Genomic DNA, 14234 nt, shown 5'->3' with positions numbered 1-14234 from the left:
TTGACTGCGAATCAGAATCCATCCTGCTGTAAACGAGTTCGAGAATTTAAAGCGGCAGATGCACGTACGCTCAAATAAACAGACGATATCATTCACTGGTGTGGACGCTAATATCGTTATCTTTATAGTTATCGTTCTTGATGTGAATGGGCTTTTAGTCTGATGAATGAATAAAATGTAAGTTTTAAATCTTAGTTAAGACACAAGACACATTCATATTTTATTATTATTATTTTTATAAATGAAGTTGTCTCTGGATACGTACATTTTTTTTAACTTTGATAACGGCAAAAATCAACGGTCAAAGACATGGCATGTTCACATAGGTAAAAAACAGTGTGGGTGGACACAAAACCAATGAGCAATGAATTGCTGCTTATTCACAGGATTCAACTGATTTTTTTAAAAGTAACTTTTAAATTGTAGTCTTTTGTTTCAGTTTGCAGTTGATTGTTAACTTCGTCCAGCACAGTTTGGTCTGTGTTCACATAATTTATTCTCCAGGGTAAGGCTAAAAGTTCAGTAAACAAGTGTGCGCTAAACAAAGCTCCCACCTTTCAGTGATGACTCATCTGAATGCCTCTGATCGGCCAATGTAACATATCGGAATCGTGTGTGATTGGTTATAAATGTGCAGAGCTGTAAAACGCATAAAAAGAAATATGATGCGATATGAGCAGATCTAAATTTAATGAGCCAGTCATCACTTTTCATTTCATTTTTTCACAAACGATTGGCATTTGACAGAAATAGGGGACTCAAATAGTTAATAACTGCTGAAATATTTGCAGGGAAAATGTTTCTCAGATCAATCAGATCTGGAGGATCCGATGTAAAAGACATGATCCAAGAAAACACGTTTAACCTGCTAGCAACTTAGTTCTTCTTAATATCAGTGAATAATGTTATTCCTTTGATAAAGTGTCAAGTTTCAGACCCACATAAAGCATGTACTTAAGGACTTGACTGTGTGACTTAATTTAAATAATTTCAGTTATCATTTATGGCGGCATTATGACTGCATTTTGTGTGCTACCTTGAGGTCTGATTGGTCAGTGTTAGGAAAGTATGCCATTCACACTCACGCAGTGGAATGACTTTGATAATGCACAACATCAGCAAAGGAGTTGCACACCCTGAATAGCACAGTTAAGTTCACTATGGGCTTTTCTCGTAGTACTTTGATGTGATACGCCGAACGTTCTGCGCAGCGCTGATGCATCTTGAACAACCCTTATCTCTGCTGTAGCTAAGTGGCAAGTGGAGGCAAACTTATCTTCATCATTATTATTGCAAACTTATCTTCATCATTCATTTTTATAGGTCAAATATTGTGATTATTGCAACAGAATTTACCTTGTGAATTAACTCACTGGGTGGGCCTGACTGACAGGTCTATGTGACTGCTATGGTCTCCCAAGTGCCTCCTATGTTTTGAGGATCTTTGAGTCCTTTAAAAGGCCATTAGGTCAAGAAAAAGGTGGCACATTGGAGTTTATGTAAGTACATATATTGTTCTCATAGACCCGAACTAAACTGGGGCTAAAATAGGGCTGCACGATTATGACAAAAATCATAATTGTCGATTATTAATTATGATTATAACAATTTACACTGAATGTTTATATGATTGTTTGCTACAACTGCATGCCGTATTGTTTGAAAATAAACTGAAAACGGTCTTTAAAAAAAACACTCTGAAAAACGTTTAGTGCTTTTCTGTACTATTAAGCCTCATGTCAACTATACATTGGATTGTTTTTTTAAAGTAAAAAATATTAATGGTATTTTAAAGTTATACTAAAATTAAAATAATGGGAAAAACCCTTAAGATAACATGCAGAAAAAAAAGCACACAAAATAACATAAGGGTACTTTGAATGATTAATTGCCACTTTGAACGATTCTGTAATTGTGGCATCCATAATTGTGATCGCGATTAGAAATTCGATAAATTGTACAACCCTATCTGACAGTCATTAGCCCAACAGAAAGTTGCCCACATTGGACTTGGTGAAGCATGCGGTGAAGCTTTAAATAACGTTACTCCTTGAAGACATTACAGATATTTTGAACATGTTTGCCATGGTGAGGCAATACTAATAAGTAGACTTGAGCGATAAGTTTGTTGAAGAAGGCTGATCACATAGATGTCTACTGTCATCATAGTATATTCATATATTATAGCACAGCATATTATATAATACCGCATGCTGTTACAGAACAAACCCGTATAAATCTAAAAATAAAACTCAACACCTCAAAATTGCAAAACAAACAAACAAAAAAAATGTCTCTTCTCTATAATGAATAAATAAAATAATGTTAAGTAAAATTAAAAAGTCATTAGTTTCTAATATCTTTGATACTCAGTAAAAGTATAGAATATCCAAAAAGATATTCAAGTACAGCAATTCATTTCCTCAAGTATTTTACACCTTTGTCAAAATGTCCCAATTTTTTTTTAAATGGTGTTGTGGTCTGACGACAAGACAATTTGGATTATTATTCCAATGTTTGTATTATTTGTTTTATAAATGTGATGTAGTACTAGAAGCTACTATAAAACAGTCAAAATCCTTTAAAGCATACTTTAAGAACACTGGCTAATAAAATTGATTCTGATCATTATTGACAGTCAAAAGCATAACTTGGGGCATTCCTCTCTACAAGAAAGTTGTCAGCAGATTCTCTTATAGATGGAAGAAGACAGTTGGCTGAGGTCCAGATTCAGCTAGGTTTGCCGGCTCACCAGCTTGTCAGCCGTGCACTGGCGATCATGACAGCAAATCACTGGAGCAGGAGGGAGCACTCAAAAAAAGTCATGTCTGCTGACAAATGTCTAGACATCTTGTTCCTACTTAGCAAGACATAGAAGGAATCCAGACGCTTTAAGGAGCCAAAAACTGGAAACTTTTTAGGCGTTGTTCATGCCTGTTTGTTTACACGCCAACAACATTTTGGCTCAAATGGTAAAAGGAACATGAAATTCTCTTTCCAGCACTGACCATCTGTCAAAGAAGTGTTTTCCTTGCACAAACCTTTTAAGAGATATCCAGGGCTACATAGGAGAAAACACTTTGTTCAGTGGAGAACAGTCTACTGCAAAAATAACATACTTCCTCAGACAAAGTTCTTAAGTTTTCTACTGTGCTGTTTACATTATTGTTATTTGCACATCAGAGCAGTTTATTTTATGCATGAGGAAAACTGCAATTGTACTCTATTTATTAGGCCTATGGCCTTTATTATTGTTGCACGTTGCCAGAGATCTAGTTTTAATATAGTTTTTTTTTTGTGTGTGTGTATTTTTGTTTATATATTGTGCTCTATATTTTTAAACGGGGAGAAAAACCTCATTCCATTTTATTTCGATCATATAATGTTTAAAATTAAAATTAGAGTGACATTTCATGTGGCTTTGACTTGCAACTAAATGTTTAGTCCACTTTATAGGAAATACAGATATATTGCATTCTACCATTTAGCCCCAAAATACCAAGATATTAATTTTGGTCAGTGTAGGGGGAGCAATCAAACTCTGGTTTGGACTAATCAATTGAACCAACTGCAAAATTACACATTCTGACTACCACAATCAAGTGCATTCACATTATAAACATCGTAATAGTACAGTACATTCATGTTGTGTGTTTCTGCTTAGTCTAATATGATGCATTTGTTGCAGCAAATGCCTTCAGTCTACCAAATACTCTTTCACTTCTCAGCTTCAGCTCAAACAGAAATGGATATTACTGTAAATGATATTGGATTAATTATTCCATGTAGATGTTCTTTTCATCTATGGGAAAACAGACAAAAATACCCATCCCCAGCCTGTTTTTAGAATTTTAGATATCAGTTAGGCTATATATTTATTAATGCCTTTCAGAAGACATTTAGTTGTTTCCCAGAAGATAAAATAAGCACAATTTACCCCAATCATCCTGTTCAAAGTTGTACAATTTTAGCTCTGCAAGCTGCCTTCAAATATCGATGAAAGTTTGCACATTCTACCTCCTTGCTAATTCGGAGTAAAATAGTTTAATCCAGAGATCAACTAAAAAATTTTGAATAAAATAACTGTAACAGAGCTTCTGCATCTTTAGTATGTATGTATATACACCTTTCAATTCATTTTATAAAACGTTTTGTAAACTTTTTAGAGCCAGGCTGTGAAAATAACGTTATATTATATAAACTTTTAATAGCAGCTTCAAACAATGAGAGCTGGGCGGTTTCCTAAACCAATAACAGGTAACTTACAGACCAACATAAAAGTACCATGATACCGTGAATTCACAACAGGAGTAAACCATTAAACCAGTTTTGGTCGTTTTGGCCGACCACCGAGATGGATTGAACTGGTCTAACTTTTTTAGTGACGTTTTGGCAGCTAGTAACTTAAAACCAGAAGAACAACTAAACAATAGCGAAAACCAGACCGATTTAAAACACGGTGTAAATTGTATATAACATAGCAGCATCACTGTATCGGTACATAAAACCCCCAAAATAGCGTATAATCATATTTTACATAACTGCCCGACAAGTTCTACCCCCTCCTTGCAAATATACGGAAGCATTAGCTAACATTAGCAACGACGCCAAGCAGCCCAAAATGTACTTTAATTAAACCTATGAGCTGAGCTGGTGTAACGTTAGTCGAGTACAATCTGAATTGAACTGCTCCAGCGACGCATTCTCCAGCACACGACCGTGTTATTAATATCATTCCGCCGCAATCACAAAACACTAAAGACACACACACGCTCACACACCCGCAATACTATATCCGGGGACTATATACACACGCTTCAAATGATTTTCTCTAACCTTCTGTTGCCTTTTCGTCATGCACTATGCACGTAAGCAAATAGTTTATAGTGTGAAGTTTTTATTTGTGTGACTGCGGTTGACTTTACCGATTTCGTTGTCATCTTTAATCCTTTGTTTTCGCGGCCGGCCCCGCGGCATAGTTCCAGTTTACAGAGCGGGTGTAATGTGAGCGATTTGGATTTCAAAATGGCGACCGATTTGAGTGAGCCGAGACAGCAGCAGCGCTACATCTCACACTGGAGGACGCGACATCTACAGGACATTCACTGATACACAAGTCTCTGAAACTCTGAGCACTGCTGGCGTCTGTGTTCACCATCGGACAAGAATGACATTTATATATTCACAATAGCAATAAATGTAACATCTGCATTTTATGAACAAAAAAAAAATAATAATAAAGTGAATGTACTGGACAAATGGGCTATATTTGATTTAATACATTTAAAACACCTGCTTTACATTTGATTTGACACCCACACTGTTGGACACATTTATTTGTCGTTATTTTAAAGATACCCATATTTATTATTTTTCTTAAATTGGGATTTTTCTAAATAATGTTTATTTTTAGGGGGAAAAATATATATAGATAGAGAGATCCTAAGGCAAATCACATCCACATCACACATTATGGTCATTAATAACAAATTATCACATAAGCATATAGGAGCACAATTATATAAAAAATGTTTATGCCAACAGATGTTAAGAATATTCCAGAATTGTATGGAAATATTGTGTTTATTATTATTTATTATAACATAATATGAAAAGCAAAAATATCAACAACATAAAACATTTACACGTTCTTAAATATTTCTTAATCTTCTTAAACAGATGCTAATTTACCCAGACCAATTTCTACGTCCTTCATATTGAACTATTTAGGCTTCCTTAAAACAACGTTCATTCAGCTTTACCCCAGGCCTAGCTGACACTAAACATATACTACTACTGTTCTGTATCTTAATAAACACATCCGCTGTTTTCTCCCCCTTTTCTCAGTATTGTGAGTTGCAGCTGTCACATTAATCATATATGTGTTGAAAGCTGGCCAGATGTTTTATTGCGAGTACCCATGTCTTTTTTTAACATACCTAAAATTTACCTGAAACAAACAAATGTGCCAACAAACTGGTCAGTTCTTTATTTACAGGACTCAAACTCTCAAAAAGAAACTTTTAAATCATAAATGTACTGGGAAATATATTCAGAAGTTCACATTTAAAAAAAATCAAAATAATAATAAAAACAAATCACAAGCAGGTTATAAATATGCATTTTTCATTCAAGCAGTTTATGGTAATTAATGGAGTTTTGTTAAGTCTTCGATCCTGAATCCTAAACTAAAATATTTCAAATATTTGAATTTCAAAACCAAACTACAGACATGAAACTGAAGGTGAATGTTTATCAAGGTTTTCATTAGTAATCTTATCATTTATATTTTTTAATAGGTTTTTGGTTAGTCTTTAGTAAAAGGATATAAAGCATTGTTTACATAGAAAGAGTTCATTTCACAATTGTTTTGTTGAATATGTAATAAGCAATCAAAAAACCACAGCAATCGATCCCAAAAAGCTTGCTTTTGACATATGTTTCACTTTGACCCGAAGAAAAAAGAAAGTCACCTGACACTGGATTTCAAATTCAAGAAAATCTACTCTCAACCTCTCACCTTCACCTCATTCAGGACTAATTTGGGAGTAAACTATCGTCTCCTGTCCGGAGGGGTCCTCTACAGTGCCCTCGACGTGCAGGGTAGAGTCGTCCAGCTGTGTGACTATGTAATGTGTCCCCTCGCCATTGACGATAACCTGAGTGAGACCCTCCTTCATCATCAGCTGACTGGCAGCAAACTGCAGCACCTCCTGCATTTCCTCAGATGTGTGCTCGTGACTCGAGCTCATCACCTGAGCCACCACTTCTGCCCTCTCCTCGTACACCTGTTCTTCACTTGGTCCCTGCGTCTGAGAGCTCCGGCCTTCACACTTCTCTTCTGGCACATGCTCGGACACTGTGGTGGTGGTGATCTCTCCCTCTCCAGCGCAGCCGTGCTGACCCAACTCTGTCACGGCACAAAGCAAAGCATCCAGAGCAGAGGAAGACTCGGACACACTGTGCACAGCCTCCTCCCCTTCCTGTCTTACTTCTCCTACGGTCTCTCCGGAAGACTCCACCAGGACGTACTGAGTGGTCTGCCCTCCTGTCACTGTGGACACTTCCTGTCCAGATGTGATGAGCTGCCCGTCCTCCGTGATGTGCAGGACTCCAGCCAGCTGACTAGACATAGCAAGGGTCTGTAGAGTGGCAGCGGCCGACTCCTCCAGGGTCTGATCGATGGTCACTTCTCCACCACCGTAGCCCTGAATGATGATGACCTGCTGAACAGCCTCAGAACCCAGTTCACCCTCCTCAGGGGTGAAAGTGGAGTCTGCCTGGACAAAGGTCGCCCCTTGTCCCTTCAGACGACACTCGAAGGACTTGGACACGATTCCTGCCACAAACAAGGGAGAGAGTAAAAAAAAAAAACATTTCCTGTCAACCATTTATATTTGTAGCATAATACTGAACCTTTAAACAAAGTCAATTTGAGTAACATTTATTTCATTACTAGTCCCACAAGTCATTTCTTTCTCTTTTTCTCTTTTTTTTTCCGTTTCTAGTGCACACATCGGTATCCTCCCTCCACCACGCAGCGATTTAAGATCGATGCTGCACCACAATAATTTGCATCAGATCCTGTGGGAGTCTCATAGAAATGCACACCTCTTTTTTGTAGCTCATTTATAAGAGACTGATCTGTCTGTAAGTACTGAAAAAAGGCACAAAAGGATCAATATACTGCCAGTTTTAGCAAGTATCATGATGTATTCTTTGACCTTTTCATTGTCATTGTTAAAAAGGTCCTACTTTAACAAGATGTACAAGAAGTCTTGCCTGCTTCAGCTTCAAATACTCAAAATGCCCTTTTTACCCGCAAATGCCCTTTTGTTTTGAGTGGAAGCAAAAACATACAGTTTTTGTGTGTATCCTTATGCAAATTAACACTTTTGTCAATTGTCAAATAAACACAAAGTTATGTCAAAATCACACAAAAACGGTAGACCAAAGTATAAAAAATGAATATTGAAAACATTTGAGTATAATTCCAATTTTGTTTTAGTTACTTGTAAACTAAGGGTGTGTCCAAAACCGCTCCCTATCCACTATATAGTGCACTATATCGGGTGTCAGGCATTTTGTAGTGCTGTTCGAATTCTGAGTGAATGACTTCATCCCCTACATTCGTCCACTACTTTTTACCCACAATTCATTCTGATTTCGAGTGTACAACCGATGAACACTCGCTGAAGTACTATTTCCCACAATCCAATGCGGAAAACCGACGAGCTGGAAGCGAGAGCGGCAGCCAGCAAGTTTGAATGAGAGAAGCCGTTTACATCTTTATTATTTCTGCTTTAACGTTTATTTCATACAATTATTCATATTAAAATGTTATTCGGGCAATAACTAAGTTTAATATTTTACTAATTTACTGAGGTGGCATGTTGTTAACTTACAACAATTATGCTAATTTGGTATATATATATATATATATATATATATATATATATATATATATATATATATATATATATATATATATATATATATATATATATATATATATATATATATATATATACACACACATATAAAAAAAAAAGCCCGAGGGCGCTCTATGACCTAATATCTTATCTGAGCTCAAAACGCTGCTCGGGAGAGTGTCAAGACACTAAAAATAACAAATACATAAAATTATGAACGTGTTAATGTCCATTTAAGAATTTTAATAGTATTTAAAGGGGGGGTGAAATGCTATTTCATGCATACTGAGTTTTTTTACACTGTTAAAGAGTTGGATTCCCATGCTAAACATGGACAAAGTTTCAAAAATTAATTTGTACGTTTGAAGGAGTATTTTTGTTCCCAAAATACTCCTTCCAGTTTGTCACAAGTTTCGGAAAGTTTTTTTGGAGTATGGCTCTGTGTGACGTTAGATGGAGCGGAATTTCCTTATAAGGGCACTTCTGCCAGAAGAGCGCACGCTCCCGTATAGCGAGGCTGAGCACAGACATTTCACTGATCAGAGCGATTCACTGATCAGAGAGAGAGCGTCGCGAAAAGTCACAAAAGAAGTGTGTTTTTGGTTGCCAGGGCAAGACAACACTGCACAGATTACCAAAAAAAACAGCATTAAGGGACCAGTGGATGGAGTTTATTTTTACAGAGCATCAACGGAGTTGTGCAAGTGTTTTTGTTTGTTCCCTGCATTTCGAAGATGCTTTTTCACAAGGCCCAGTTTGACGACGGATTTGCGTATTGTTTATGTCTTAAGGATGATGCAATCCCAAGGAAAAAGGGTCACGATCGTGTGTTGGAACTGCAGGCGGTGAGTAAAACTGCTTCAAATATCTCTGCCTCCTTGTTAGTGCGTCCCCTCCCATGCCAGAGACCCGGGTTCGAGCCCCGCTCGGAGCGAATCGTTGCTGCTGCTGCTTTCGTTCAGTTTCAGCCTCTGGATCTGATTCTGGAAAATAAATAAATGGCTGAATCTGACTGTAAGCAATGGTTTGTTTTGAATGATGGGTTTTTCCTCACGGTAATGTCACAGCTTCCACATGCTCTCAACGCAAAAGCCTATTCGCGCTCGTGATTCTTTAGCTCCGCCCACACGTCACGCCTCCAGCCGGTCGTGTTTTTCCGGGAAAAATCGGTACAGACTATCTTTCTCTTATGAATATAATAAAACTAAAGACTTTTTGGATTTATGAAGGATGTAGTACTACTCTATATGTACTCAAGATTAACAGGATATTGAGTGAAAACGAGCATTTCACCCCCCCTTTAATTATTATGTACATAAAAGCAGTACAAAACAAATTAGAAACATATCATATACAGTATTGTTCAAAATAATAGCAGTACAATGTGACTAACCAGAATAATCAAGGTTTTTAGTATATTTTTTATTGCTACGTGGCAAACAAGTTACCAGTAGGTTCAGTAGATTGTCAGAAAACAAACAAGACCCAGCATTCATGATATGCACGCTCTTAAGGCTGTGCAATTGGGCAATTAGTTGAAAGGGGTGTGTTCAAAAAAATAGCAGTGTCTACCTTTGACTGTACAAACTCAAAACTATTTTGTACAAACATTTTTTTTTTCTGGGATTTAGCAATCCTGTGAATCACTAAACTAATATTTAGTTGTATGACCACAGTTTTTTAAAACTGCTTGACATCTGTGTGGCATGGAGTCAACCAACTTGTGGCACCTCTCAGCTGTTATTCCACTCCATGATTCTTTAACAACATTCCACAATTCATTCACATTTCTTGGTTTTGCTTCAGAAACAGCATTTTTGATATCACCCCACAAGTTCTCAATTGGATTAAGGTCTGGAGATTGGGCTGGCCACTCCATAACATTAATTTTGTTGGTTTGGAACCAAGACTTTGCCCGTTTACTAGTGTGTTTTGGGTCATTGTCTTGTTGAAACAACCATTTCAAGGGCATGTCCTCTTCAGCATAGGGCAACATGACCTCTTCAAGTATTTTAACATATGCAAACTGATCCATGATCCCTGGTATGCGATAAATAGGCCCAACACCATAGTAGGAGAAACATGCCCATATCATGATGCTTGCACCTCCATGCTTCACTGTCTTCACTGTGTACTGTGGCTTGAATTCAGAGTTTGGGGGTCGTCTCACAAACTGCCTGTGGCCCTTGGACCCAAAAAGAACAATTTTACTCTCATCAGTCCACAAAATGTTCCTCCATTTCTCTTTAGGCCAGTTGATGTGTTCTTTGGCAAATTGTAACCTCTTCTGCACATGCCTTTTTTTTAACAGAGGGACTTTGCGGGGGATTCTTGAAAATAGATTAGCTTCACACAGACGTCTTCTAACTGTCACAGTACTTACAGGTAACTCCAGACTGTCTTTGATCATCCTGGAGGTGATCATTGGCTGAGCCTTTGCCATTCTGGTTATTCTTCTATCCATTTTGATGGTTGTCTTCCGTTTTCTTCCACGTCTCTCTGGTTTTGCTCTCCATTTTAAGGCATTGGAGATCATTTTAGCTGAACAGCCTATCATTTTTTGCACCTCTTTATAGGTTTTCCCCTCTCTAATCAACTTTTTAATCAAAGTACGCTGTTCTTCTGAACAATGTCTTGAACAACCCATTTTCCTCAGCTTTCAAATGCATGTTCAACAAGTGTTGGCTTCATCCTTAAATAGGGGCCACCTGATTCACACCTGTTTCTTCACAAAATTGATGACCTCAGTGATTGAATGCCACACTGATATTTTTTTGAACACACCCCTTTCAACTAATTCAACTAATTGCCCAATTGCACAGCCTTAAGAGCGTGCATATCATGAATGCTGGGTCTCATTTGTTTTCTGAGAATCTACTGAACCTACTGGTAACTTGTTTGCCACGTAGCAATAAAAAAATATACGAAAAACCTTGATTATTCTGGTTAGTCACATTGTACTGCTATTATTTTGAACAATACTGTATGTAAACACAAAGCTGATGGGGAATTATGTCTATTTACAATATAAAGTCATTTTTAAGTGTTATTGCTCTTAATATTATTTTCTAAAATAAGGCACATGTAGTATAAAAGAACATATTTTGCAACAGCTCCAAGTCTCACGCACAGTTTTTCACCATCCGAATCTGTTCACTTATTTGTTCACTCCTTCCTGATACAGTGCACTCAACTGTCATTCACTATATAGGGATTAGTGAATGAGTGAGTGAACAGATTCGGATGGTGACAAACACTGCGTGTGAGACTTGGAGCTGTTGCAAAAGTGAGTGAGTGATTTCGGACACAGCATATGACATGAGCATTTCAGTTAATTTTCTTTTTTTGGAATTTCATTTAAGTTTTATTTTAAGTTCAGTTAACTATAATAACCTCGCTATCTGTGGGACACTGATGGGAAAGAGAAGGCTCAGGGTTTGTTCACATAGCTTAATCGCTCCTTTTATTTTATTAAGAACAAGACAGGGAAATCTCAAGACAGACGTGGTACCTGCATGTAGGTAAGCCAGGTCTGGGTTCTCAATGTCAGGGTGAGTCTCTTTGAGATGATTTCTGAAGTCCATCGGGGCATTGGTGGCATAGCTGCACTTGGGACAGTTATACATCTTCACCCCTTCATGTTTGCCTGTGTGCAGGATGTGTTTTCGGATATTCTCTGCACAGTTAGATCTGATAAAAGAAGGTACACATTCTATGCAAAATCCAAACAACAATCAAAAAATGTTCAACAAAACAGGAAGCCAGGGAAGAACTTGACAGCATCATCATTATTATTATTCAATAATATGATGAATATAAATGTATAAAACCATTTTTGCTGCTTGATATTTTTGTGGAAAACCATTATGATCCCCCCATGATTTGTTGAGGAATAGAAACTGCATTTATTTGAAGTATAAATCTAAAATGTCATTACTGACACTTTTGATCAAGATTGTGTTCCACCTGTGCCTCATTTTAACCCTCATTATCTTAGGTATGTTTATATTCCCGTTCCGTTCTGTTCTTTGTCTGTTCTTGTAGTTAATGGTTTAGTTTTCTGTTCTCCTAGCATTCCCTAGTCAGGGTTTCTAGGTTTCAGAACCTGTTTCATAGTAAAAAACAAATGATTGAGTGTGTAAAAATTAAAGGTATTTGAATAAAGGTTCAATACACAATTCGGTACTCTCACAATACTACAAACTAGTGCTGTCACAGTAACAACATTTCAGCAAGCGGTAACAGTACTGGTAAAATTTCTCAGTCCTTGGTACAATAGCAAAAACTATTGAAACTATTAAACTATTTTATTTGATCTTCCCCTGCTCTTTTTTTCCCCGGGCAAATGTGTTCACGTAGACGTTTTCAAGGGCCAGTGTGAATAAAGCTAGATTTATTCAAGATCCAAAACGATGTGAACATTATGGAGCGCTCAACACTCTTAATGCAGTGCGTTATATTCATAGCTACTCTAAGCTGGAGGGCGCTCTCGAGCTGAAAGTCCAAAACGGACTCATAGGAGTAGTAAGAACTTTTGACATGCCAGGAAATCCCTAATATGGGGAAAGCTGGATATTAAGCATGAACCATAACTGATGAAACATTAAGAAAATATGTGATTTATGTGTTTTTCAAGTCTCCTCCAAGTAATAAATAAAGTATTGAATGATACATCGCTAACTTTCAATACATAACATTTTTTACAGTACAAAAGCATAAAATATATTTTCTGCCATATTCTGTGCTAAAAATGGAAAATCTGTTTGTAGTATGAAGTCCAACTGTAATCATAAAATTGTCATTAGGAAAACATATCAAAAATATTATAGAATACAAATTGCAGGTTATTTAAAAGACATTAACTATTAATAATAACTAATTGCATTTTATAATGTAATTTTGCATACATAACTAGATATTATTATTATTACATTTGACAATTCTGTCCCCCTCACTTCGGAAATGATTGCTACGCTCCTTCCCTGTAACATAACTGAATATAAAAGTTGAGATATATGCTGTGTTCGCTTCATATTAGGGATCAAAAAGTTTTTTTTGGCTCTACGTAAAATTTATTCGGTGGAAAAGGGGCCAAAATGGTTCTTCTGATGTTGAAGGTCGCAGACCCCTGAGCTAATCAGTCCTGAAGCATCCAGGACAGCAGAGAAGGATGTTTTTGTTCATAACAACAAAAAAAGAGTGAGCCGAGTTTGTTGTACCTGTAGTCACACCAAGGGCAGCGATAGGGCTTCTCGCCTGTATGCACACGTTTGTGGCGCGTCAGATGGGACTGGGTGGTTGAGGCAAAATTGCACAGCTGACACTTGAATGGTCGTTCACCTGCAGAGCAAATGAATTAGAATGAGACAATGAAACGCCACTGATTTACAAGACCTTTAAAAGGTATGCCCTGACAGACTTTGCTTAGTTATAAATGATTTGTATTTGCAATTTTGAAAAGATACATTTTGATTAGTTTTAATTCTGCTTCTTTACATCCAAATTCGAATTGCAATTCTGCATCCTGTTTGCCCAATTCTAATTCAGGAACTAAACTGAAATATAAGAAAGCGCAGTCTCAATTTAATTCTGACTGTGCATAACCCTGGTGTGTACCTGTGTGCTGGCGCCTATGTTTAGTCAGGGCATGACGAGTTCCACCAGCAAATCCGCAGAGATCACACAGGAAAGACTTCTCTCCTGAAACAGAAAAGCCATGGATAAATAGCACTGTAAAGATTAAGAAGTTGACTTACACACGATTTACACATACACACTTGAAATTATCTTGTTGCTGAACAA

At 37.1% G+C, this 14234-nt stretch overlaps 2 protein-coding genes across 3 annotated transcripts in view; both read right to left on the bottom strand.

Moving 5' to 3' along the window:
* The window catches only part of LOC128030056 (zinc finger protein 236), a 39810-nt gene extending 34736 nt beyond the window's left edge, over positions 1 to 5074 (bottom strand). The window contains exon 1 of one of the 2 annotated variants that reach the window (XM_052617532.1): positions 4926 to 5074. In XM_052617532.1, the coding sequence (XP_052473492.1) occupies positions 4926 to 4977 (52 nt within the window). In that variant the 5' untranslated portion in view covers positions 4978 to 5074. Of the gene's footprint in view, positions 1 to 554; positions 900 to 4925 lie in introns of those variants that run through there. The other variant, XM_052617531.1, reaches the window with a different exon arrangement.
* A 490-nt stretch (positions 5075 to 5564) lies between these two features.
* Positions 5565 to 14234, bottom strand: part of znf407 (zinc finger protein 407) — a 45231-nt gene continuing 36561 nt past the window's right edge. Inside the window, exons 6-9 of the mRNA XM_052617534.1 lie at positions 14049 to 14132; positions 13652 to 13772; positions 11944 to 12122; positions 5565 to 7339 (exon numbers count right to left, since the gene is read on the bottom strand). Of these exons, the coding sequence (XP_052473494.1) occupies positions 6528 to 7339; positions 11944 to 12122; positions 13652 to 13772; positions 14049 to 14132 (1196 nt within the window). The 3' untranslated portion in view covers positions 5565 to 6527. The remainder of the gene's footprint in view (positions 7340 to 11943; positions 12123 to 13651; positions 13773 to 14048; positions 14133 to 14234) is intronic.

This window comes from Carassius gibelio, chromosome A16, assembly GCF_023724105.1.
Source record: "Carassius gibelio isolate Cgi1373 ecotype wild population from Czech Republic chromosome A16, carGib1.2-hapl.c, whole genome shotgun sequence".
Taxonomy (NCBI): Eukaryota; Metazoa; Chordata; class Actinopteri; order Cypriniformes; family Cyprinidae; genus Carassius; species Carassius gibelio.
This window is presented reverse-complemented; position numbering and strand designations above follow the sequence as displayed.